The following is a 26,964-nucleotide window of genomic DNA, read 5'->3' as shown; positions in this document are numbered from 1 at the left end:
TATATATGTGTATTCTATAAAGTACTCACAAAAAATATAAACTCGTTGAAGTCTTGAGATTTTTCCAATGAACACCGATTTTTTTCTCACAGCTCACTTTATCAAAAACGTCTGTTTTGACACGAAGGATTTTTCAAAATTACTAGAGAAGTTTTCAAACCACTGTTCGAATAAATACTAAAGGACTCGCACCCGCCCCCCACCGAGCAAAACCCAGCCGGCCAATCATTCGTAGAGCACGCATCACGTGACATAGAGACGAAAGAGTGACGCGGGGGAGGCGGTATAAGCTACGAGAAAATTTTCTCAAGAGCTCGCCAGCTTTCCAGTGCATACCCCACGCTAATATGGTTGGGGATGTGCAGGCTCGCTATCAAGAGTCGTAAAACCCCAAAACTGCATGTGCACATACCATCCGGTGAAGATCGGGCAAGATAAGATTTTTCTGACACCAAACACTGTTCGCCACTCGCTTTTCGTTGACCGATTTTTCCCACCACATGGCTCACGCTGCTTAACGACTCATAAAACCCAAAAATTTAGGGATGGTGGGAGGGGGACTGCGGACCCCATCGCCTTTGACGCCATTTTTTACATGAATTTCATCTTCTCTGCAGAGTCGGGAGGGTGATGAAAAGCGGGCAAGATAAGATTTTTCTAACACCAAACACTGTTCGCCACTCGCTTTTCGTTGACCGATTTTTCGACGAAAGAGTAACGCGGGGGGAGGCGGTATAAGCTAGGAGAAAATTTTCTCAAGAGCTCGCCAGCTTTCCATTGCATACCCCACGCTAATATGGTTGGGGATGTGCAGGCTCGGACTTGCTCGCTATCAAGAGTCGTAAAACCCCAAAACTGCATGTGCACATACCATCCGGTGAAGAGCGGGCAAGATAAGATTTTTCTGACACCAAACACTGTTCACCACTCGCTTTTCGTTGACCGATTTTTTTCCCACCACATGGCTCACGCTGCTTAACGACTCATAAAACCCAAAAATTTAGGGATGGCGGGAGGGGGACTGCGGACCCCGTCGCCTCTGACCTCATTTTTTACATGAATTTCATCTTCTCTGCAGAGCCGGGAGAGCAATAAAACTCAAAAATTTAGGGATGGCCGGTCGGATAAAGGGTGGGCCCAGTCGGCTCTGACGTCATTTTTCCCTCCGAGATGCGCAGAACGCAGTGCGCACCACATCTCTGACGTCATTTTACTCTCCGATATGCGCATCTCTGACGTCATTTTACTCTCCGATATGCGCAGAACGCAGTGCGCACAGTGGTGACGGGTGGAAATATCGGTACTCCTGCGGGTGTACAATGGGACGACGTGGATAGCGCTTTTGCCAGCCGAATCAGAACGGGGGTTGTCACAAATCTCCGTCATAAAAATTTGGACGCCTTTCCGGACGATGTGCAGCGCGTCGTCACTGACACCTCTGACTATCCGCCCGACAATGTGTATGGTATTCCCCTTAAAAACAAAAAACAACTAGGGCTAATGAAGGATGAAAATAATGGTAAAATTATGACAGAGTTTGTGGGACTGCGAGCAAAGCTGTACACGTTTACTACGATGGGCGAGGATGGGGAAAAATATGACAGTGGCGTAAAAGTGAGTAAGCGTGCCAAGGGTGTAAGAAATTCATCGATAAATAGCATCACGTTTGATGATTATAAGCGCTGTCTGACGGCTTACCGAGAGTTGACTCTTCCACAGTGTTTAATACGCAGCAAAAAACACGAAGTAAGCACGATCGTACAAAAAAAATTGGCTCTGAGTTGGCAGGATGACAAGCGGCAATTGATACCTGGACAGACCGACACCGTACCTTGGGGGTTTGTCCCAGCCTCCCAATAGCTATAGGATAAACTTTAAACATAGAATTGATGTAAATATTTGATGTTTGATGCCTCGAACGATCCACCATCGGGCGAAAACGTTTCATGATCAATACGATATTTAATGGATTTGAAGTTTCAAAATGCGAATTCATATACTCAACAATTGTTTATTTATTTATTATTGATATATCAAGCAATTATTCATATTTATTCGTTTACCACGAGAAAAGTTTTCAGAAAATGAAAAAAATTTTCGGGAAACGAAAAAAACTTTTCAGAAAATGAAAAAAACTTTTCAGAAAACGAAAAAAAGTTTTCAGAAAACTTTTTCCCCATTTGATTAACACGTAAAAAAAGTTTTCAGAAAATGAAAAAAAGTTTTCAGAAAATGAAAAAAAGTTTTCAGAAAACGAAAAAAAGTTTTCAGAAAATGAAAAAAAGTTTTCCAAAAAATAAAACGTGTAACAATCGTACGGCAAAATTGCATATTATCATTATTATTATCACTATTATTATTATCATTATTATTATTATTATTATTTTCGTAGTACATGCGCGCACAAAGGAGATAAAATGTGGAAATATTTGTATATTCAAAATCTTTTATTGTAATTCGGAAAATACATACAAATTATGTTACATGTCTGTTTTATTTATCCAACTATTGTGCGAATTATCAAAACCCAACCACTTCACATAGAACAGATTCCCCCGCTTGCGTAATACTTTCTCCACAAGGTAGCCGTTGGGATATTTCACTTTGGCGAGCTCTTCCTCGTAGAAGCCCCTCGATGGGATGATCTTGATAATCGGTAAGTTTGTAGGTGGGTGGATTGGTATTTTTCACCTCACTCACGGTGAATATTTCAGTCGTCCAATTGGATGTATAGCCTTTTTCAAATACATTCTTGTACTTGCTGATTCGAACTCGATCGTCTACACTGAATTTCCGCGCTCGATCACTTCGTTTGATTTGCCGAGGCTTGTACACGCTACGATACAGCTGTTTTTCATTCTCCGTGCTAACATCCTGTAAGTTTTATTTGAATCGTGCGATGTTTGGTGTTGTTGTAGGACTTCATTAAATCATCCAAAATATTAATCCACTTGTGAAATCCTAGGAGAGTAATCCACATCCACATTTTATTTTTTCAATGTTCGACTAAAAAAACGTTCGCATATCGACGCCTTTATGTTGCTGAGTGTCAAATACATGTTGATATTGTGCTGCATCATGAGGGCTTTCAATTTGCTGTTGTGAAATTCTTTGCATTGATCAACGTATAGATGTGCAGGTATACGGCTCTGGGTTAGCACAGATTTCATAGCAGCAGCCGCATCTTTCCCCCCACCACGGATGAGGATGAAACAAAAATGTGACAACGGTGTTAAAGTGGGTAAGCGTGTCAAGGATTCGAAAACTGCAACGATAAATAACATCACGTTTAATGATTATAAGAACCGTCTGAGGGGCTTACCAAGAGTTGATCAACCCCACAGTGCTTAATACATAGTAAAAAAATGCGAGGTTAGCTCCAATGTACTGAAAAATTGATCATGAGTTGACAAGACGGTAATATGCAACCGATACCTGGGCAAACAGGCACCAGAACTTGGAGGGTGTGCTGCAACCCCGCAATAAACTAGCCGTAGGCTGGAACTGAGGGCATAGAACCGTTGTAAATATATGCGTTTGACATCCATGGCGATAGTTCATGAGGCAGAGACGTTTCGCCGGCAATACGATATTGAGCAGATCGAAGTTTTAAAATTCGAATACCGTGCAAATTCATGTATTCATCAATTATTTATTTATTTATTATTAATATATTGAACAATTATTCATATTTATTCGTTTACCACGAGAAAAATTTTCTGAAAATGGAAAAAAGTTTCCAGAAAACGAAAAAAAGTTTTCAGAAAATGAAAAAAAGTTTCCAGAAAACGAAAAAAAGTTTTCCGAAAACTCTTTTCCCATTTGATTAACACGTAAAAAAAGTTTTCAGAAAATGAAAAAAAGTTTCCAGAAAACGAAAAAAAGTTTTCAGAAAATGAAAAAAAGTTTCCAGAAAACGAAAAAAAGTTTTCCGAAAACTTTTTTCCCATTTGATTAACACGTAAAAAAAGTTTTCAGAAAATGAAAAAAAGTTTCCAGAAAACGAAAAAAAGTTTTCAGAAAATGAAAAAAAGTTTCCAGAAAACGAAGAAAAATTTCAGAAAACGAAGAAAAATTTCAGAAAATGAAAAAAAGTTCATCAAAAAATAAAATGAGCATTAATCGTATGGAAAAATTATAGATTATCATTATTATTATTATTATCATCATCATTATTATCATCATTTGAAGGCCTTTGATCACGGCAGGCGATGGTGGAGGTGCCCCCTGCTACCAGGGTCCGGCACTATCGACGTCGAGGCCACCTGCAGCCCCTCTCTTCCGCAATCTAGGAGGACCGCGATCCTCGCCCCTTCCAAGGTCGTCGCAAGAACTGTCATTGCTCGCGAAGTAATGACCCCCCGGATTCAGAGTTCGCCTGATTGAGCTACGCATACGACGTCCTGGCGCGGAGCTTCGGGGCGGCACAACCAAAATATTAGTCCACTTGTGAAATGCTAGGACACAGCCGCCCCTGAAGCTCCGCGCCAGGACGTCGTATGCGTAGCTCAATCAGGCGAACTCTGAATCCGGGGGGTCATTACTTCGCGAGCAATGACAGTTCTTGCGACGACCTTGGAAGGGGCGAGGATCGCGGTCCTCCTAGATTGCGGAAGAGAGGGGCTGCAGGTGGCCTCGACGTCGATAGTGCCGGACCCTGGTAGCAGGGGGCACCTCCACCATCGCCTGCCGTGATCAAAGGCCTTCAAATGATGATAATAATGATGATGATAATAATAATAATAATGATAATCTATAATTTTTCCATACGATTAATGCTCATTTTATTTTTTGATGAACTTTTTTTCATTTTCTGAAATTTTTCTTCGTTTTCTGAAATTTTTCTTCGTTTTCTGGAAACTTTTTTTCATTTTCTGAAAACTTTTTTTCGTTTTCTGGAAACTTTTTTTCATTTTCTGAAAACTTTTTTTACGTGTTAATCAAATGGGAAAAAAGTTTTCGGAAAACTTTTTTTCGTTTTCTGGAAACTTTTTTTCATTTTCTGAAAACTTTTTTTCGTTTTCTGGAAACTTTTTTTCATTTTCTGAAAACTTTTTTTACGTGTTAATCAAATGGGAAAAGAGTTTTCGGAAAACTTTTTTTCGTTTTCTGGAAACTTTTTTTCATTTTCTGAAAACTTTTTTTCGTTTTCTGGAAACTTTTTTCCATTTTCAGAAAATTTTTCTCGTGGTAAACGAATAAATATGAATAATTGTTCAATATATTAATAATAAATAAATAAATAATTGATGAATACATGAATTTGCACGGTATTCGAATTTTAAAACTTCGATCTGCTCAATATCGTATTGCCGGCGAAACGTCTCTGCCTCATGAACTATCGCCATGGATGTCAAACGCATATATTTACAACGGTTCTATGCCCTCAGTTCCAGCCTACGGCTAGTTTATTGCGGGGTTGCAGCACACCCTCCAAGTTCTGGTGCCTGTTTGCCCAGGTATCGGTTGCATATTACCGTCTTGTCAACTCATGATCAATTTTTCAGTACATTGGAGCTAACCTCGCATTTTTTTACTATGTATTAAGCACTGTGGGGTTGATCAACTCTTGGTAAGCCCCTCAGACGGTTCTTATAATCATTAAACGTGATGTTATTTATCGTTGCAGTTTTCGAATCCTTGACACGCTTACCCACTTTAACACCGTTGTCACATTTTTGTTTCATCCTCATCCGTGGTGGGGGGAAAGATGCGGCTGCTGCTATGAAATCTGTGCTAACCCAGAGCCGTATACCTGCACATCTATACGTTGATCAATGCAAAGAATTTCACAACAGCAAATTGAAAGCCCTCATGATGCAGCACAATATCAACATGTATTTGACACTCAGCAACATAAAGGCGTCGATATGCGAACGTTTTTTTAGTCGAACATTGAAAAAATAAAATGTGGATGTGGATTACTCTCCTAGGATTTCACAAGTGGATTAATATTTTGGATGATTTAATGAAGTCCTACAACAACACCAAACATCGCACGATTCAAATAAAACTTACAGGATGTTAGCACGGAGAATGAAAAACAGCTGTATCGTAGCGTGTACAAGCCTCGGCAAATCAAACGAAGTGATCGAGCGCGGAAATTCAGTGTAGACGATCGAGTTCGAATCAGCAAGTACAAGAATGTATTTGAAAAAGGCTATACATCCAATTGGACGACTGAAATATTCACCGTGAGTGAGGTGAAAAATACCAATCCACCCACCTACAAACTTACCGATTATCAAGATCATCCCATCGAGGGGCTTCTACGAGGAAGAGCTCGCCAAAGTGAAATATCCCAACGGCTACCTTGTGGAGAAAGTATTACGCAAGCGGGGGAATCTGTTCTATGTGAAGTGGTTGGGTTTTGATAATTCGCACAATAGTTGGATAAATAAAACAGACATGTAACATAATTTGTATGTATTTTCCGAATTACAATAAAAGATTTTGAATATACAAATATTTCCACATTTTATCTCCTTTGTGCGCGCATGTACTACGAAAATAATAATAATAATAATAATGATAATAATAATAGTGATAATAATAATGATAATATGCAATTTTGCCGTACGATTGTTACACGTTTTATTTTTTGGAAAACTTTTTTTCATTTTCTGAAAACTTTTTTTCGTTTTCTGAAAACTTTTTTTCATTTTCTGAAAACTTTTTTTCATTTTCTGAAAACTTTTTTTACGTGTTAATCAAATGGGGAAAAAGTTTTCTGAAAACTTTTTTTCGTTTTCTGAAAAGTTTTTTTCATTTTCTGAAAAGTTTTTTTCGTTTCCCGAAAATTTTTTTCATTTTCTGAAAACTTTTCTCGTGGTAAACGAATAAATATGAATAATTGCTTGATATATCAATAATAAATAAATAAACAATTGTTGAGTATATGAATTCGCATTTTGAAACTTCAAATCCATTAAATATCGTATTGATCATGAAACGTTTTCGCCCGATGGTGGATCGTTCGAGGCATCAAACATCAAATATTTACATCAATTCTATGTTTAAAGTTTATCCTATAGCTATTGGGAGGCTGGGACAAACCCCCAAGGTACGGTGTCGGTCTGTCCAGGTATCAATTGCCGCTTGTCATCCTGCCAACTCAGAGCCAATTTTTTTTGTACGATCGTGCTTACTTCGTGTTTTTTGCTGCGTATTAAACACTGTGGAAGAGTCAACTCTCGGTAAGCCGTCAGACAGCGCTTATAATCATCAAACGTGATGCTATTTATCGATGAATTTCTTACACCCTTGGCACGCTTACTCACTTTTACGCCACTGTCATATTTTTCCCCATCCTCGCCCATCGTAGTAAACGTGTACAGCTTTGCTCGCAGTCCCACAAACTCTGTCATAATTTTACCATTATTTTCATCCTTCATTAGCCCTAGTTGTTTTTTGTTTTTAAGGGGAATACCATACACATTGTCGGGCGGATAGTCAGAGGTGTCAGTGACGACGCGCTGCACATCGTCCGGAAAGGCGTCCAAATTTTTATGACGGAGATTTGTGACAACCCCCGTTCTGATTCGGCTGGCAAAAGCGCTATCCACGTCGTCCCATTGTACACCCGCAGGAGTACCGATATTTCCACCCGTCACCACTGTGCGCACTGCGTTCTGCGCATATCGGAGAGTAAAATGACGTCAGAGATGCGCATATCGGAGAGTAAAATGACGTCAGAGATGTGGTGCGCACTGCGTTCTGCGCATCTCGGAGGGAAAAATGACGTCAGAGCCGACTGGGCCCACCCTTTATCCGACCGGCCATCCCTAAATTTTTGAGTTTTATTGCTCTCCCGGCTCTGCAGAGAAGATGAAATTCATGTAAAAAATGAGGTCAGAGGCGACGGGGTCCGCAGTCCCCCTCCCGCCATCCCTAAATTTTTGGGTTTTATGAGTCGTTAAGCAGCGTGAGCCATGTGGTGGGAAAAAAATCGGTCAACGAAAAGCGAGTGGTGAACAGTGTTTGGTGTCAGAAAAATCTTATCTTGCCCGCTCTTCACCGGATGGTATGTGCACATGCAGTTTTGGGGTTTTACGACTCTTGATAGCGAGCAAGTCCGAGCCTGCACATCCCCAACCATATTAGCGTGGGGTATGCAATGGAAAGCTGGCGAGCTCTTGAGAAAATTTTCTCCTAGCTTATACCGCCTCCCCCCCGCGTTACTCTTTCGTCGAAAAATCGGTCAACGAAAAGCGAGTGGCGAACAGTGTTTGGTGTTAGAAAAATCTTATCTTGCCCGCTTTTCATCACCCTCCCGACTCTGCAGAGAAGATGAAATTCATGTAAAAAATGGCGTCAAAGGCGATGGGGTCCGCAGTCCCCCTCCCACCATCCCTAAATTTTTGGGTTTTATGAGTCGTTAAGCAGCGTGAGCCATGTGGTGGGAAAAATCGGTCAACGAAAAGCGAGTGGCGAACAGTGTTTGGTGTCAGAAAAATCTTATCTTGCCCGATCTTCACCGGATGGTATGTGCACATGCAGTTTTGGGGTTTTACGACTCTTGATAGCGAGCCTGCACATCCCCAACCATATTAGCGTGGGGTATGCACTGGAAAGCTGGCGAGCTCTTGAGAAAATTTTCTCGTAGCTTATACCGCCTCCCCCGCGTCACTCTTTCGTCTCTATGTCACGTGATGCGTGCTCTACGAATGATTGGCCGGCTGGGTTTTGCTCGGTGGGGGGCGGGTGCGAGTCCTTTAGTATTTATTCGAACAGTGGTTTGAAAACTTCTCTAGTAATTTTGAAAAATCCTTCGTGTCAAAACAGACGTTTTTGATAAAGTGAGCTGTGAGAAAAAAATCGGTGTTCATTGGAAAAATCTCAAGACTTCAACGAGTTTATATTTTTTGTGAGTACTTTATAGAATACACATATATATGTATATGGTGCTACGCCAATCCTCTTACGATACTGCGAATGTTGATTTGAATTCCGTAATGATTATCGCATTTGATTAGTATGTTAACAAAAGTTTTTTTCGATTTGTTTTAACTTTTCTGTATTCCCTATCATCGTATCCATAAAAATTCTGGAAAAATTTTAGAATCATATCGAAAAAATATGAACGGACAGAAAAGGGGGCCATCAGACTCCCCACCTCATTCACCACCACGATCGCCCACATATAAGCGAGTATGCAGAGGGGCGGCTTATTATGAGGAGGATGATGATGATGAATTGACAGATAGTGATGCTGATAGGCTAATTATCGACCCCGAGCATCATCTCGAATCATCATCATCATCGAGTGATGTGGAGGATGAGGAGGAGGAGGAGGGGGAGGAGGAGGTGGAGGAGGTGGAGGATGTTTGGAATGGCGGTGATGATAATGACGCACGCTTTCAATTCGCTTTACTTCTGGATCAGATTGATGAAATCCGCGAAATCCTGGGAGACATAGATAGGGCTGACGATGATGGATATTTTTCGGACGAGGATTGGTGAGTAGCACCACATTAAAATAAAATTCTAGTATCTTCCACACCTTCTCCGTATCACTCATTTTGAATAGGTGGAAACTTTTTTGAATTGGAGATTTATCATGCATATAAATGATGAGTGCAGCAGCATCAACTTTTCTATTTCGGCTTGCTCTTTTTACAGATTTTTCATCGCGAATCAATTTTGGGAAGAATGTCATCTCATTCGAGTGATGATAACGACGAGTGGCCGAGCATTGATTGGGGCGAGGATGAGGAGGCTGAGGAAGAGATAATTATAGGCTTTTCCGAAGCAACACGCGAGTTCTCGTTGGAGGAGCTTCGGGATCTCGTTGAGGATGCGCGAGCTGCTCGAGTGAGACCAAACAGCCAATATTATATAAATTACGGTGATATATGTATGCAAATAATTGTAGAAAAATGGGCGAATGAAACTATTGTAATAATTATAGATGATGAAAATAGCGATGATGATGATAATGTTAACGAGCAGGATAGCGATAATGATTTTATGGATGATTTTGAGGAATAAACCACGCAAAATTCATAATTATTGATTATATATTTTTCACAAGTAAAAATTCATAACATTTACATTTTGTATGAGGAGAATGGGTAAAAGTTATAAAGATATATATTTGTAATGTATCCTGTTTCTAGATTATAATTTTATCGAATAGTAAATTTTTTTAATTCTATGTATAAGCTATGATATAATTGACATTAATTCTATCGAATATTCTACATATAAACGCTAATATAATTGTATATATCGTAATAAATTCTATTGTTATTTTGGTAAATATTGTCCATATTATCTATACACGCGATTGCAAGCTAAACAGTCTTTAATTAGAGGATTCGGTCCATCCACGATATCGCCATCGGGTCCTGGTGTGTAATGTATGCTACATCTGCGGAACCTTGCGACGGCGTGGTCCATTTTCATATTCTCCGGTAGTTTATCCCACGCATCATTGATAGAGTTTGATGCGAACGTGCAGATAAATTCTTTTGGTAAAAAAGCTATATCCTCGGACATCATTCCCCTTAAACCGTCCAATTCTTTGTACAGGCGGAAGGATTTCTCGAGGGAGCTGGTACACTCCTTCGAATACCAACTTCTTAGTCGCTGCACATTTTCAAAGGCGCAGTTGTATGCCGGGATGTATTCAGAGTTGTCATCATACCAAATTGAGCCTGGTGCTGCTGCTTGCTGGAGGTTATTCGCTGGAGAGTATCCATGGTTCGCGTCGTGCCACGATGCCGCTTCCATATACCTCAATTTTTCTAGTGCAGGGGGTATGATATGCAAATCTTCCATATTAATAACCCTCGTTGTACCATCGACGATCTCCGTCAGCCATGCTTTCTTCTCCGCCCCTTTGACGTATACGTAACACGCATTTTCGACCATTTTTCTCACAATCTTCGTCACATCCTCGTGAGATTTGTTGCCCGCATTCCATGATATTCCGTGGTGATTGCGCGTCAACCATACATTGGTAGCTCTACATTCAAGTGGTAGGCTTGCCAAATCATAGGGCGACTTGAAAATGATGTAATCCAGACCCGACCCGTTTACATTCACGACTGCGACTTCCTTGGGTACAAACTTCATGTTATGACCGATAAAACATTGCACGTCTAGGATCATCGCCATGTTGAGGAGTGGGAATGTTGCGCTCGATTATATACTGACGGATTGTATGTGGAAGACTGACTATTCCATCTCCAGCACACCCGCTTTTACCCCCTCGTGGATGAATTTTGTGGAAGTAGAGGGGGGTCGCATAGTTCATTTAAGGCGCATAACTGCATGAAAATTCGAACTTGTTGAATTCTCCACCAAGGTATTTCATTTGCAGACGATTTTCTCCGGCCATGCTACACATTTCAGTCAGCTGACTGGAATCTTCTTGTAGAACTCTTGCGATTCTCGGCGGTAAGAAGACGTTGTATTCTCCATCGATTGTCGCCAGAACACGTACCCCGAATTTTGTTTTGACCAGTCGTAACCCGATGACGTCATACACTCCCCCAATTTCGAGTTCCGACATCTTCTTGGTTGGCAGATTCTCCAGGCGGCTGACGTGGTTAACTTTTGCTAGATCCATCGCGTTTCGAGGTTATTTCACGAGCGAGAACAGTTCACAATGAGAATACGATGAGAACAGAGTGACGATCACGATAGACGTACGCTTTATATACCACCCACCCCCACTACAATTTTTCCATTGGACAAGTCTCGACACGCATATTGTGCGAGGAATTTTTATGGGGACGCTCACTATCCCAGATTGGTTTAAGTGCATTGTCGGCACTATCTCAAAGAGCAATTTCCTGGAATTTTTTCAATAGATCTGGCAAGTTTTTACCCTATCTGATTTATGTGCGGCTTTCCGGCGCCAAACAAGTCTCGACAGGAATTATTTTGTGTGTGTGTGTGTGTGTGTGTGTGTGTGTGTGTGTGTGTGTGTGTGTGTGTGTGTGTGTGTGTGTGTGTGTGTGTGTGTGTGTGTGTGTGTGTGTGTGTGTGTGTGTGTGTGTGTGTGTGTGTGTGTGTGTGTGTGTGTGTGTGTGTGTGATCCTATGGAAATGGCCGCCGAAAATGACCGGGGGGGGGGGGGGGGGGGGGGGGCTAGGGGGGAGCTAGGGGGGAGCTAGGGGGGAACTAGGGGGGAGCGCCGCCATCTTTGAGTTAGAACCGGCATATATACACTACTATCCTTTCATCGCGGAACCCTTAAATTGGTATGATCCCTTCATCCGAGCATTACAGACAAAGTTAGGCCTTCCCGTTAGTGTGATTCAGAATGGTCAAAGCCCAAAACAAATGCCGTTCATTCCTGGATTGGAAGTCAACTGGGGTAACTGTAATACGTCATATATTTTAATAGTCAATGGTACCAGTGCGAGATTAAACTTTGTTTTTTACCACCTGGATCAAGTTCACCCCATGCCTTGGAATTCTAGAGCACATTTCGTAATAATTACACATCTCGACAGTTTGACAGAAATCCATCAAATCTGTAAAATAATGTGGCGTGTTTACGGGACTGAAAAAATTATTATAATTGATACGGAACTGGAAAACGTCACGGTATGCAATACTCTGACGGGGGAGATTAAAGTTTACCATAATTCAGACACTCAGCAAATATTGCATCAGTTTTATTCGAAAAGCCGTGGCCTAGAAGGATATACGATAAAAGTGGCAATGTTTCATAGTCCACCAACGGCTACTGCAATACCCAACTCAACACGATTTGAGGGTGTTGATCAAATGGTGTTGGACACCATAGGGCGGTACACGAATTCTACAATGAAAATACACGAGTCAAATCCTAGAAAACATTTTGAAACTGTAAAGAAAAAAGGTTTCCTAGAAACCCTGAAGGAAGTAGCCAATCGAAAGGTTGACATTGCTGGGAACATGAGGTTCATTATGCCCTATGACGGTTATAATATGTCTGTATTCGAATTCACGTCTCCGGTTTTTACCGACCGAATAAGCCTCATAGTACCAAAGGCAAAGAAAGTGCCGATATGGTTGAGTATGTACCATATCTTTGATTATAGAGTTTGGATTCCGACATCATGTCTAATTGTAATGTCGGTTATTCTCTGGCTTTCTATACTAAAATTTCGACATAACGAAGATCTCTGCGGACAAGTTGGCTGGGTGACGATCAACATCTTGTTTCTGATGACAGGACACCCCATCTCTCGTACAATAATTCCTTTATCTGAACGATTATTAGTCGTGTGTGGATTATTCTTTGCAATAATCATGGTGAACTCTTTCACGAGTCATCTCTTTCAAGCATATTCCCAAGTCACCTACTGGCCAGAGATCAAAACCTTAGTGGAATTGAACAAATCTGGCCTAACAATAGTCGAAGGTTCTTGGGGTGCCGTAAGAGCTCTGGGAGAGACGGATAATCCGATATTGAAGGAATTGCTGCAAAAAATAGACCATACCAAGGACGAGTCAAGTGCTTATGACTTGAATAACGGGGTCTTGGATCACGCGATTCTTGCCCGCGAAAGTCGAGGTAAATACGAAGCAACTAATCTTTTCCTAAACAACAACGGCACCGAGCTAACGTACGCCATTCAATCGTCTATGCACGATACATTTTCAATGGCGTACATCGTTCCCCGCGGTTCGAGTTTCTTGAAGAAATTTAATACTTACATCAATAGAATTTTGGAAGCTGGATTGGTTAAAAAATGGTTCGAAGACAGCATGTCGAACTTTACCTGGAAAGTGAAATATATGACATTAAAATCATCCTCAGATTTCCCTCGTGCTTTTGTTTTGTCTGATTTGAAATTGTCGTGGTACATACTAACTGCAGGTCTCACAATCAGCTGTATCACATTCCTTTTCGAGTTATATTGGCAATTTCAATGTCACAGAAGACTTTTACGGAAATGCAATAGACTTTTCTTCAAACTTATGAGAAACATCCGTATGCGAAATGAGAATTCTAACTGATTCGCGGTTCAGAAATCTTTGAAATCGCACACATTGGTTACACATCATCACACAGATAGCCTTTTTTGCCAGCACGTTTGGATGCAATGGTTTAAATTTGCTTACTTACTGCTACAATTATTTTACCGGCTGTACCTCGCAAGGCCGATTAGAAAATAAATTTGAATTGTTGTTTACTCCACACGCTTCGTGGGTTTTTGCAGGTTTTCTGAATTGCGGTCAGGTCTAAGCCCCGTTTACAATAGAACGCGCTAACTGTATTAGGGAATTAAATTTATGACAACTAGATTGTTAACCAATAAACTTAAAGGAAGAATTTCTAAAAATCTATCTCCAAACGGTAAAGCATTAAATAACAGTCATAAGATCTTGTGGGTCTATTCAGTCAACGATCTTGGTCACGATATTGTATCGTTGACTGAATGTTATTTTATACGTTACTTAATAAACAATATGTAAATTACTTAATGAATGAATCTTCAGTAAATAATAGTTATAATAAAATAATGAACAAAAATTAATATTTAATAAGTAACATATAAAATAGAACTACGTACTTATTTTCACACTGGATTCAGTCGATGAATCTAGTAATAATAACACCAGTTTGTTGTAATTGAATTGAAATAAGGCGCGCTGTTGAAATTTACTTAGTGTAGTTTAATTTCGCACGGTGTATGGCGGCATAAGTGGTGTTCTGCCTTACCGACTGACACTGTAACATGTGTAGATGTCCCCACGAAGCTTTCGTAGTAATCCTATTGGTTGGACTGAAACCGCTGAAACTCAGTGTGTGTAACTATATTGTGACACTCGTTGTGGCTGTCACTGGCACGTGAGTTGATATTTGTATACAAACAATTTAACGCACATTCCCAAATAATGGTCGAATACTTAAGGATTGAGTAGTGTAGACGAATCTTTATGAATTTAACGTATAAAATCAACTTCGTTGAAATTGAGCATGTCTTCTTCCTTGCGTTTGAATAATCTGAGGAAAAAACCACCGTCTGCTGTGCCTCAGAAGCCGAAAAAGAAATTGGATAGATTTGATGGACTGTCAGAGGAGGATTTACAATCATGCAAGCTTCCGGATATTCTTAAGGAGAATTTAGATATGGTATTCGTTGGGATTAATCCAAGCTTGACAGCTGCATATCGCGGACGTTATTACGCTGGTCCAGGAAATCATTTCTACAAATTATTACACGCATCTGGCCTAACGCCACAACTCCTTAGTCATGAAGAAGACTCAAAGCTGCTAGAATATGGAATAGGCTTGACAAACATCGTAGAGAGGCCATCAAGATCATCTTCAGATCTGAAGAAATCCGAGATCAAAGTGGGTGCGAAGAAAGTCGAGGAGAAGCTCATTCTATTTAAGCCAAAAATTGCTATTTTCAATGGTAAAGGTATCTACGAGGTATTTTCTAACAAAACCGGCAAGTCCGACTTCAGCTTCGGCTTACAGCCCGTCGGAATAGGCAATACTGCAATATGGGTTGTTCCTTCGAGCAGCGCTCGTTGTGCCCATTTTCCAAGGATGGTCGACAAGCTACACTTTTATTCAGCATTAAGAAAGTACCTGCTTCACGTCAATGGTAAAATATCCGATATTGATATTAGGGAATTCTCCTTTGAAGGTAAATGTAAGATATTTGATCCGACCACGTCCAAGATGTGGCGGAGAAAAGAGGTCTCTGCTTTTATGCATGGAGGAAGAGTGGCCAACAAAGAAACGCTCTTGAATACTTCGGAAGCAAGTGTGTCGAATATGAATAGTACTAACTCTACTGTGAAAAAGATGAGGGTTGGAAGAGACAGTAATGAGACGATGGAATGTGAGAATCTCTGTGTCGATGATGACAAAAAAAGTACAAAAACTTCGAATATCCACGACAAGCCGACAGATTTAGATAGAAGAGATATTTCATTTCAAGGAGAGGAATTGCACAGGGATGACGGTGACCAGAATGAAAGTAATTTTGTCAGTTTATCTACGCCAGCAAACATAATGGAAGAGAAACAAGAAGTGGACTTTGTAGATTTAATAAAACAGCGTCTTTCTCAAAGGGAGAATAGTCAGCATGAGAATTCTACTGTTGAAGTTATGGAAGAAAGATCAGAAATTTTTCATTCTATAGAACAAAAGACACGTGTTAAGAAACTGAGATACTCTATGTTGAAGAAGAATCGATCTAATAGTTTGCTAAGTGGTGAAAAAAGTTGGGTAAATGATAGCCATCATTCAGGAACTTGAAGTTAGAATTTGTTCTTTCACTGCTATCATCTTCATAAGTTTTGTTTTACACTCGTGTATAAAAAAAAAAAAAATGAATACACGAGACACTTGGATAACATCAGTATTATCTTTCCCATCTGGCTAGTATGCATGGTATTGTTATGAAATTTTTATCACGATATAGTGAGCGGTTTTAACATGATGCTTCACATTTATTTTTGTAACATTTATATGAAATTAATATAAACATTATTATTTGTCAAGTATATAAGTGTGAATTGACACTGCTTTTGTCACAATTCCCTTCCCCACTATGAAGTTTTAAGACGTAGAATGTCACATGACAAATAGTAACGAACACTGAACAAGATTTTGCTTTTAGCAATAAAAGGTTACAGAAAACCATGAAACCATGTTTTAATTCTAGAGCTTGAATAGGATGTAGATTTCACATTTACCAGATGTGGTTATTTTCATGTTGATGGCAATTAATTAGATCGAAAAAATATTCGCCAATCAAAGCTCATAGGTGGTATTACGATTTTGCTGACCGAACGTGTAGCTTTATACACTTTGACATATTTAAATATCGAGGTTTTTTGGCGGGTGATATATTGGAGTTCCGATTTGTCGTCTGCTGTACGCGTTTATTTCGATCAGCTGCAATTTTATCGAATAAAGTAGGCTAGCTATCACATTCATGCAATAAAATGTTTAAACGCTCGTTACATTTGTGCACCAAATCAACTATCAATTCCCTAAGCAGTAAGTGGCTTGTAATAAACTTTCCATTCAACTTCGTGCGTTCTGTTATTAACCAGAAATTTTTAAGGTTATGTCTCGCAACTCGTGTGTTCAGTAATAATTTCATTGATTAATCAGAGGTTAATGGATGTTTGGCACATCATTTAAATCAATTTTCAACATATGCAAAACATTTTTTATATTGATACTTGAAAGAGTCATAATACTCGTATCATTGTGAGAAATATTTGATATACACAAATACCTGATCATGCTTTCACTTCAAACTTTTTCCACGACGTAGCTTTTATGCGCCTCGAAGCTCGCAGTACGTCTACGACCAGCAAGACAATATCAGAAGCAAAAGAAAAATGGGACCTAGTTAGCGCTGTGTGTGTTGAAAGACACCCAGTGATTTCCAAACCTTTGAAGGATATAGAAGCAAAGTTCCAACACTACCTTGATCAACTGGAATTTGAGAATAGTATGAAATCCGACCACGAACTAAGGCATAAAAAAGATAAAGAAATACAGGAACAAATCAAGGCAGGCACCGGTGAAATCGACATGGATGCAATAAAACAAACCGCACAAGATTTTGAAGATGCTTCTTTAGACGAACTAAACAAATTCCAATTTGCATCTAGGACTACTGGTAATGTCAATTCACTATTATTTTCTACTTTTTTTTTGTAATACAATATTCTCTTTGCAACAAACTGTTCAAGACAAAGTGTATAGAACATTTTTATTCAATATGTTTTATTTTACGAGTTTTGATATTACCACCAGTTTTAGAACAGGTACTGTATCAAATTTACAGAGGCAGACAAGAAGAATGACTTAACATCGTTGGATCGCAAGTTGGATAAAAATTTGGTATTGCTAGTAGAACAGCAAGTGGGTGAGAAGATTTTCTGGATTCCTCCACAAGGTGTTAGAAAAGATGGGGAGACATTGCGACAAGTAAGAATTCTCGAATTATATTGTTTAAATAACAGAACACAGAAATGCTCCGTAACTTTGTATTGTGGCTTATAAATTCCAGAAACTTACTAAATTCTACTTTTCTGATATGTAAACCGATTATGAAACCTGACATATTTTGTATGTGAATATGTGATTTAGCGTACATTGTTAAAAATCTGGCACTATCATCAATCGTTGACATTACTATTGGATGAAAACTGGGTTTTGTTAATACTCACGAGCAAAGTTATTATTTTTTCAGACAGCAGAAAGAGTGCTGAAAGAAACCTGTGGTGAAACACTGAACGTCAAGTTTTATGGAAATGCACCGTGTGGTTTTTACAAGTATAAATACCCTCAAACATTAAGAGAAACAGGTGTGATAGGGGCAAAAATATTTTATTATCAAGCAAAATATTTAAAAGGTAGTTTAGCGTCCCAAGCAAAATATCAGTGGTTAGATCGTGAGGAACTGGAGAACACACTGCCAGTTCCTTTAAAAAAAAGTGTAACTCAATTTCTGATAGATGAAGACTGAGAACACTGACCTAGAAGCTTTTTAAAAGAGTAATATAACTAAAACACTGAAATTTGTGCAACCGATGTCTAAAGTATCCTCTGCAATAGGAATTTTGAAACTGAAAAAGTTAACACAATTAACTTGCAATAATCAAGATTCAGACTCTTCTAAATAAAATTGTAATATTGAATCCGATGATTCTAAATTGAAATGACTAGTTCTAATAAAACAATAGTTTCAGCCTAATGTTACCTATAATTTTGCCGAGTTATTTCATTTCGCACATTTGAGAAGTCATATTGTCGATAGAATTGGAATTAATTACACGAATTTTCATAGGAATTTAGATTTTTTATTTCCCAAAGTGCTGAGAATATTTGTTAATTTAAATAAACTATTATTACGAGTAGTTACAGCTGATAGAATTAAGAGATTTCAGAACCGACCACTCCTCTTTCGGCCCGTATATTTTGAATTATCTCTGACCTCCTTGCCCTGTCTCCGTCTTCTCTCTTTCTTTTCCAAAATCCACTCTCTACTTTTCTTTAGTGCCTTTCCGCGTACCTTCATAGTTCGCTCCCTATAATTTTTAAGAAAAAGAAATCGTCAGTATCCCAATACAATTAAATTATTAAATTAATTATTCAACAAAAGAAAAATTAAGGAATCCAAAAGCTATTAAAAATTCCATAACTTTTTTTGAATATGGTTTCTGAATTTGGTATAATATTAGAACTCCCACACACCTTTTTGACGCGTAATTCACTACAGTATTATCATTACCAGTTCCCAATGCCTTAGGAAGAGGCATTGCACCACCAGTCATCAGAACTAGAAAGAATTTTTTAGCCTTGGTACTGTTTGGAAAATCAACAACTATACCACCAAAGAACCCAGCTTTGGTCGCTTGTGTTGTGACCAACTCAATCTGGTCGCTATTTTCTGGATAAAATTGAAAGACAGCTCTAGCTGTCCTTCCTAATGAAGCGAAAAGGGAGGAAAAGAACTGATACAGTCGTTTGACTGGATTATGTGAAGTTTTGTCAGCATTGCAAAGCCACTGTAACGCAGATATGCTCACAGCTCCATCAAAGCTGCCAGCTTTAAAAGGCACCCCTTGTCCCATATCACTCAGAATAAGATCACCCTCAACCTCCCGCTCTTTAGCTACGTCTGAAATAACAAGAATACATTTACAATTTGATCCTAAGGGTCTTCAAACATTCGGAATTTTTCATTGTTTATAATTTTCGTCCACATTCACCAAATGAAAATGAACAATTACGACACTAAGTCAAAAAGAACATTATATGACAGTTTTAGAAAATACCTAATGTAATAGTCGAAACATACTCAACATTGCAGGAGATATATCGATACCGATCCACGTGTGGCCTTGGTCTTCTAATACGCTTCCGCTAAGTCCAGATCCACAACCAATGTCAAGAAGAAGGCATGGCTCGTCTTCAGGTAATAACAGCAATTCAATGGCTCGTTCGCACATTTGAACTTGAATATCCATCATCCGAGAACTAAAAATGTAAGTTTTGGAGTCAAACGAGACGAGTTTTGAGCAAATTCGGTATCACCGGATATACTGTCGCAAAAATAGACTCATACTTCTGTGTGTATTTCTGTGCTTCCACTTCATTGTAGAACTGTAAATAACAGAAAACATAACAATTATTTGAGGTAACCTAGAAGTCATTCAGACGTACGAATAGTAGAAGTGGATGTCTAATCGTACCACTTCAGGCGGCGCCGAATGCTCTGGTCGTCTAGACATGTTCCAATCTGTTGCTTCTTTTCGAGACAAATCAAGTTCCGGAGAATAACGTTATTAATATCATACACCACTTTGACATGACACGTGCTTGGCGAGGTCACGAGGCCGTTCCTTGGCTTGGGCGATTTAGTTATCGAATGCACTGATTGGTCAATTGTCACGTGGTCTTATAAGTTCCGCTCTGCGTTTGCCCATTCATTTGCCCTATGCTGCAGCAGAGATTAGTGTATGGTAACCTAAGTAATTACTTTTCCGTACTTTATGCGTGCGACTGAAATTTAGCGTAAAAAATAATCATTTGCAAACACGTTAGCGTTCTACAGCGTTGACGGAAGATTTCAAAGACGTTCATCCTGGGCAAATTTTCTCAATCAGAACTTTACGAGTAAGTGGACTTGGCCACAAAAAGCCGTGTTAACGACTCGGTAGCTTCTTTATCGGCGGGAGTCAGTCAACCTTATAATCAATACACAGAACCGTATTAGGGTATCGAACTGTGATTCCCTTGTGTTTTCACGCATTTTAGTATAAGCTCTATGATTCTGTAGTGATTTCCTTTCTCAATGATTGAAACTCATACTTTGAAATTGTTTGAAATACTGGAACTCGGTAAAATGCCAGTGAATACCACAGGAGCGCGTCGAGAGCAGAGAGCAGCTGCTGCGCAGTCCCACAGTCGTCGTTCGCGCCTCGCGGTATTCGCAGTTTGCAAACGGATCATGGTGGTGTTTTGACGATTGTAAAATAAAAATTCCTCTTCCATGTGTTTGACGAGGGCATCATGTTTTTGGACAATATTCAAACTGAGTTTTATAACGAAATATTAGGAAACGTAAGTGAATATTTTACGACTGATCTCTGTACAATGACGAAAGGAATGGTGTACGTGTGCCTCTCTCTCGGAGAGGTAATTTTTGAGGTTGCCTAATTGCACGACTAATTAACAATAAAGTATTTTGAAATCAGACCCAATTTTCTAACTGTACTTGATTACTTTGTATCAAATTATTCGATAATTAATCGTGTCTTTCTTTCACACGTTGTCTTTGAAAATGATGAGAAAATGAGTCGTTAGAACTGATGTAAATACGTAAGTAAACAGTCCCGTTCTTTTCATTATTCCGTTTATCATTTTGTAACTTTTGTTTCCGGTTTTGTGCTCGCTCTTCGGCCTTATAATAATTTTTATTAGCTTAAGAGTAGTGTGAATATAAAAACACGAAAATTCGGAGTGGTAAACCATATGATTTAGGCGCCCTTTTTCTTCCTTGCATACTTATTTACGTGTTGGGTGTTGCCATCTGATTTTTGAATGTTTTCCTTAAGTCACACCGCCTTAAAAAATTTCAGTGTTTTGAAATTTCGATCTTGACAATACTTAACTTGCAACCTTATCACCGAGAGTACCTAATTTTTTCGGAAAACACATTTGATCAACTATTACAGTAGTGTCCGTTTGTTTATGTCGTTGAACCAAACCTTCTCATATAAATTTATTAAAGGATTTTGTTTCCTATAGATAATGCATTTTCCTTGATTTTAGCACTTACTTCTATTTATTTCTTGGTTTATTAATCATTATCCTAAGAACCATTCGTCAACAAAGTCAACTGTGCTAAACCATTGTTTATATACTAACGATTGAATTTTCCTTTGTTTTAGAGATGCTTATTGTTAGTCAATTTTGACATCGATGCAATATGTGCATGCAAGATATTGCAGTACCTTTTAAAAAATGACAACATTGTATATACACTGGTTCCTGTGCGTGGAATTCAAGACTTAGTTCAAGCATATGAAGAGAACTGTGAAGAGGTAACCATCAAAATCTTTGCTTCTTTGTATAACCAGTAGAACAATGTATATTGAAGTTCACGGTCCAGATAGTAAAGTAAAAGATTCATTATCACTTATTCCAATGTTTTTTCGTCAGTAAATGTTCTTAGTTTTTGTTATATTTCTTTATTTCTATATAATCATGAAGTCGTATATATTCAGTTCTATGTATTTTTTCATCTTGAGGTGTAATTGATGGCATAAACATGAACGAACAAAAACATAGAAACTTTTGCAAGATCTACGCATTGAAATTAAAAAACACAGGAATTTATATTTTCTAAACCTTGGTTTATTATTTACTATGAAACTATTGAAATATATCTAATTTGACAGATCAATAAAGATAATACTTATAGATGTTTATATTTTATTAATATATTTTACTGTATTAGGTGAAATACGTAATATTAGTAAATTGCGGTGGAACATTGGATATTGTGGAACTTCTACAGCCAGATGAAAGTGTGGTATTTTACATTCTCGACAGTCATAGACCTTACGATTTATGCAACGTCTATTCAGAGAGTCAAGTCAGAATCCTAGGTCAGCCTGACAATGATGAAAAGATACCAGAGTATGCCGAGGTCTTTAGAGATAATTCTGTAAGTATCATTTGTCCTACATAATAGATTTCTCTTAAACTTATCAAGCTTAATAAAGATTTATCATACAGATTATATGAAGCTTTTTAAAAATATTTGTTGTTACTTTATTATATAAAATAATTTGTTTGATGGATTTTATAAATACAACATCAATTATGGTAGTTTTGTTGAGAACATTCTGCTAAGAATAGGGGTAACAGGTTGAAGCTGATAGCGGTAATGTAACAGATAATTTTCAGACGGAATTATCATTTCATCTATTTGAATGAAGTAGAACATACTTACTTTGCAATTGCAGTTGCATTATTTACAAAGTGATGATTTTTACTTCATATTTCATTACATTAACATTACCAACTTCAAACTCATATGGGAGTTGACAGTGCTTGCACTAATAGTTGCCCTCTTTTCAATTCTGAACTTGCTTCACTATTCAGTCTGATGAAGAAGAAGAAGACACAGATGAAGATGATTCGAGTGTGGCGGCAGAAAGTAGGCTATCGAAACGTCGGCGATTGAATGAGGAAGAAATTGAAAAACGAAGAAATCGAAGGTTGTGGGATGCGAGTAGAACACAAATTATGTTTAATTACACACAATACAGCTACTATGGTCGATCGGTATGAAATAACAAATAATTTATCTAAATACTTATCTGTAAACATGGCTGTACTAACTAGGGAGTTTCAAAAAACGTAGGTTTTAATGTATGGCTTACCCTTAGAGTGCTGTGATAATCTATGAGTTAGCATGGAAACTCTCACGAGATACGTTGGATGTGGCGTGGTGGGGGATTGTAGGAGCTACAGAACAAGCAATTCTTGGAAAAGTTGAATCCAGGGTTAGTGTTTTAGAAACAGGAAATCTCCAGAGTCACGTTTCGAGACTAAGTCATAGAGTTACGGACAGTGAAAAGCAACACGCCACAGCGGTCAAACTGACTTACGACAAGGAGTATCCTTTATAAGTTCGTGCATGCAATATAAATTTTGTAGTTTCATAAGATTACAGAAATAATTAATAGTGAATATCAAGACTAGTAAATTCCTTAGTAACATTTAACAGCCTTCAGTTGGCTCTGTATCGTCATTGGACAGTTGAAGCCAGTCTAAAACATTCCGTACCAACGGCGGTATCTCTTCGCTTATGGTCTTTAAGAGGTGAAAATCGCCTTAGAGAACTCCTGGCTGAGATGGGTTTACCTCTGGCACAATCTAAGCAACGATTTTCAGCCATGGATCTCAGCTTACGACATGAGTTTAAACAGATGATTGAAAAATTAGCATCGAAATACAATGTTGACAGCATTGTTGGTGCTAGTTTTACCCTGCAGTACGGATATAGATTTAAATACTGTGCCTCAGACGTGGTATACTCTATGCTGGCCTTACTTGAGTCCACGGTGGGTTTTGATAAGTTTCCATGAACCATATTTCCAACACTTTCAAACTACAAACCGACAAACTTGTTTCTTTGCAGACGAAAGAAAGATTACCACAACACTGCTTTTTAGATGCTTTGGACTGTCTATCTCGCAAGAAGAAAGATGTTGTAGAAAGAGGCATAGAAAAGGCAAAACTAATGCTTAGCAACATTTATAAGACAGCTCAAGGCATCTTAGAAATGAAACAAGTAAAGAATGCAGGTCCATTTCTTTATATTGTTATCCAAGATGGCACGTTAGATACTCGATTATTTGCACATGAGCACGCATTGATCATGTTGGCACAGTTTACACTAAAAGCATACGTAGAAACATCAAGATACAGGAACGCAACTAAGTGGCCACTGATTGCTACTGCACCTTTCAGCGAAGAAGACGGTACTTGCCTCGTTGTTGGTATTCCACCACTATGCGAAGATCAACCTAGAAGGTGAGATAACGTTTGCATGTCAATTTTTCGCAAAATGACTCTTCAACAAATCACAAACCGCACAGTCCGCATGCATATTCACACGCAGAATTGCAAACAAAAAAATTCTCGAAAATTATATATTCAAAGTATATGATTAATTGGCAACTGAATATATAAAGTAAAAAAAATTTGTGTCTAACGTAATTTTGCATTATGAAAATCCTCGCAACGTAAACTTGTCGCTGTAAAAATGTGAATTACTATCTGACTCATGAATTTAACATTACTAGCCTCTTTGGAAGGGCATTCGAGCAAGCTGCTAAAAATACCAGTTCGTATATAGAGGCGGACTACTTCGATACAACAAGTGAGTAATAAAACTTGAAAAACTTTTAGTTAATATTTACAAATATTGTTATTTTCATGTTTACCAGTAATAAGACTGAAGATTCAAGAGCGGCCAAAGTTCTTTGATGCATTGACAGCGCTCCTGATTATATAAATAGTTAAGTAGAAATATTAAAATTTAGTTTATAGTTTTTATTGTAGTGGATATCAATCTACCTATACAATTCAGATCACCTGCTCACAGGTGATTAGCAATGTATAACAATGCAACTATGGGTATTATGATCAACATTTCTAAACCCAGACATATTTTAGAACCAGCGACGTAACAAGCTTTAACTTTATTTTAATCGAATCTGTAGTTTAATTTATTTGACATATTAATCTAATTTCACATTATCTATAACTAGATTTCCTTTACAAATTTTAAGCATTCAAGTAATATTTGACAGTTTCAATGTACTGGTCATCAATACACGGATTTGCAGAATATCAAATTTCTTGATTGAATCGTTAATAAGGGACTTCAAAAAGTCTTGTTTTATTTTACGACTTGTTTGACGAATTTTTTCCAACAATTAGGATGCGATCGAACTACTATAAGTTACTGTCACTAATTCGTTTACTTATGAGTCTCACTAATTTTTTGTCAGTTCACCATATGTGAAGTAAACTTTAGTAAAGCAGATTTATTAGCTTGTATAAAATGGAATGAGAATATTGAATTCGTAAAATATACTCTTGAGTATTTGATTCCGGTGGCTACGCCGTAAACGGGCATCTCTTGTGTGCTTGGGTACAGGAGTCACGTCACTCTGAAGTTTAGCCACGGATGTGTTCGAATGAATAATAAACTCTTTATTGTACATAGAATGATTTTAAGAGTGATACTAGACTTAGCTCTAACGATCATGTAAGCATCAATTTATAACTTAGGGTCATGGTCAACCGTCGAACATTAATATGATAATTTGATACAGACATTACGCAATAAGTAAAAGTGAACCGAATAAATACATGCGTTTTTTAAAAATGAGTTGAAGATATTTGTTGTCAATCCCAACTTAAACGCTGTATACGTTTTTGTTATCACACCTCTGGTTTCTACAGTAAATTGCAAACTCGCAAGTTTCATCAACATCAGCTCATTCACAAACTGTATATTCCAGACCACCTTGAAGCATTCATAAATATTTTATGAATACAATGTGCCCATATTTTGTAACTGGCACATTCTAAAACGCGGAAACTGAAGCATGCAGCTACAATCGATAGTTGAATGCGTTACCCTCAGTGAGTGAACTGCACCATTTAAAATTTTGCTAAGAAGGAATCAGAGTTGTGAACATTACTTTGATAATGCATTACTGTATTCATTACACATTACACTGCATAATGTGTAACGGATGTGTGCTCCATTATAAATTTAAAAAAGTAATATGTAATTGATGAGTGACATTACAAATTACAAATGAAAAAAAAAGTAATTTTTAGTGGAGAGTATTCAATAGATTTTTTTTTTTTGAATGATTTGTTTTTCTATATGTATAAACTTTTCCACCCCCTTACAACTTGTCAAGAGTTGAACTTCGAGAAATACGTAGTGTGGAGTGATGAAGTTGGTTTTCAAGTGATAGCTTTCTCATAGAGAAAACTTTGTCAGTGCAATAAAACAATGAAAATGCAATGTGCAAGTTTCTAAATTGCACGTTTTTCTTCTGCGTGAAGTACTGATCTTTAAACAGAAGAAAATCGAATTTTCCTAGAAGAAACTTTTAGTTAACAAAATAAAATAATGATGAAGCAGTTATTCTATTTACAATAAAATACACTCCATTATAAATTGTTTTTTTAAAATTGTAGTTATTCACGCATCCATTACACATTATTTTTTGTATTTGTAATGAGGCACTCATACATTATACATTATTTTTTTTATTTGTAATGGATAACGTATCCCATACACATTGTTCAAAGTAATGAGCAATGCATTACTTTTACACTGCTATTTTCACAACTCTAGAATGAATGCGCCGTAGAGTTTGAAATAAAATTTGGCAAAAGAGAAAAAGCTGTTGTAAAAAATGTTTAGC

The 26,964-nt window shown here is 38.0% G+C and overlaps 5 protein-coding genes across 6 annotated transcripts in view; 4 read left to right on the top strand and 1 right to left on the bottom strand.

The window, feature by feature from the left end:
* LOC124300754 (39S ribosomal protein L46, mitochondrial) overlaps positions 1-18,695 on the top strand; it is a 29,052-nt gene extending 10,357 nt beyond the window's left edge. Inside the window, exons 1-4 of one of the 2 annotated variants that reach the window (XM_046755110.1) lie at positions 16,820-16,969; positions 17,253-17,603; positions 17,772-17,914; positions 18,180-18,695. In XM_046755110.1, coding sequence (XP_046611066.1) covers positions 16,915-16,969; positions 17,253-17,603; positions 17,772-17,914; positions 18,180-18,455 — 825 coding nt within the window. In that variant the 5' untranslated portion in view covers positions 16,820-16,914 and the 3' untranslated portion in view covers positions 18,456-18,695. Of the gene's footprint in view, positions 1-16,819; positions 16,970-17,252; positions 17,604-17,771; positions 17,915-18,179 lie in introns of those variants that run through there. The other variant, XM_046755111.1, reaches the window with a different exon arrangement.
* LOC124299622 (uncharacterized) lies at positions 12,499-13,907 on the top strand. Its single transcript, XM_046752888.1, has 2 exons — positions 12,499-13,731; positions 13,884-13,907. The coding sequence occupies exons 1-2, from the start codon at positions 12,499-12,501 to the stop codon at positions 13,905-13,907; spliced, it is 1,257 nt and encodes a 418-aa protein (XP_046608844.1).
* On the top strand, positions 14,804-16,231 carry LOC124300747 (G/T mismatch-specific thymine DNA glycosylase-like). The gene has a single exon (XM_046755102.1). It carries the CDS (start codon positions 14,927-14,929, stop codon positions 16,220-16,222), a length of 1,296 nt encoding a protein of 431 aa, XP_046611058.1. The 5' UTR covers positions 14,804-14,926; the 3' UTR covers positions 16,223-16,231.
* A 72-nt stretch (positions 18,696-18,767) lies between the features above and the next one.
* On the bottom strand, positions 18,768-20,510 carry LOC124300753 (probable 18S rRNA (guanine-N(7))-methyltransferase). The gene is made up of 5 exons (XM_046755109.1): positions 20,185-20,510; positions 20,058-20,095; positions 19,791-19,969; positions 19,184-19,610; positions 18,768-19,017 (listed from the first exon to the last, which is right to left on the bottom strand). The coding sequence occupies exons 1-5, from the start codon at positions 20,221-20,223 to the stop codon at positions 18,873-18,875; spliced, it is 828 nt and encodes a 275-aa protein (XP_046611065.1). The 5' UTR covers positions 20,224-20,510; the 3' UTR covers positions 18,768-18,872.
* A 257-nt stretch (positions 20,511-20,767) lies between these two features.
* On the top strand, positions 20,768-25,907 carry LOC124300745 (cell division control protein 45 homolog). Its single transcript, XM_046755091.1, has 9 exons — positions 20,768-21,055; positions 21,886-22,038; positions 22,455-22,664; positions 23,105-23,287; positions 23,392-23,621; positions 23,733-24,069; positions 24,147-24,541; positions 24,814-24,890; positions 24,958-25,907. The coding sequence occupies exons 1-9, from the start codon at positions 21,005-21,007 to the stop codon at positions 25,023-25,025; spliced, it is 1,704 nt and encodes a 567-aa protein (XP_046611047.1). The 5' UTR covers positions 20,768-21,004; the 3' UTR covers positions 25,026-25,907.
* The last annotated feature ends 1,057 nt before the right edge of the window (positions 25,908-26,964 follow it).

Source organism: Neodiprion virginianus, chromosome 3 (assembly GCF_021901495.1).
Source record: "Neodiprion virginianus isolate iyNeoVirg1 chromosome 3, iyNeoVirg1.1, whole genome shotgun sequence".
NCBI lineage: Eukaryota > Metazoa > Arthropoda > Insecta > Hymenoptera > Diprionidae > Neodiprion > Neodiprion virginianus.
The sequence above is the reverse complement of the archived record's forward strand: the minus strand, read 5'-3'. Positions and strand labels throughout refer to the sequence as shown.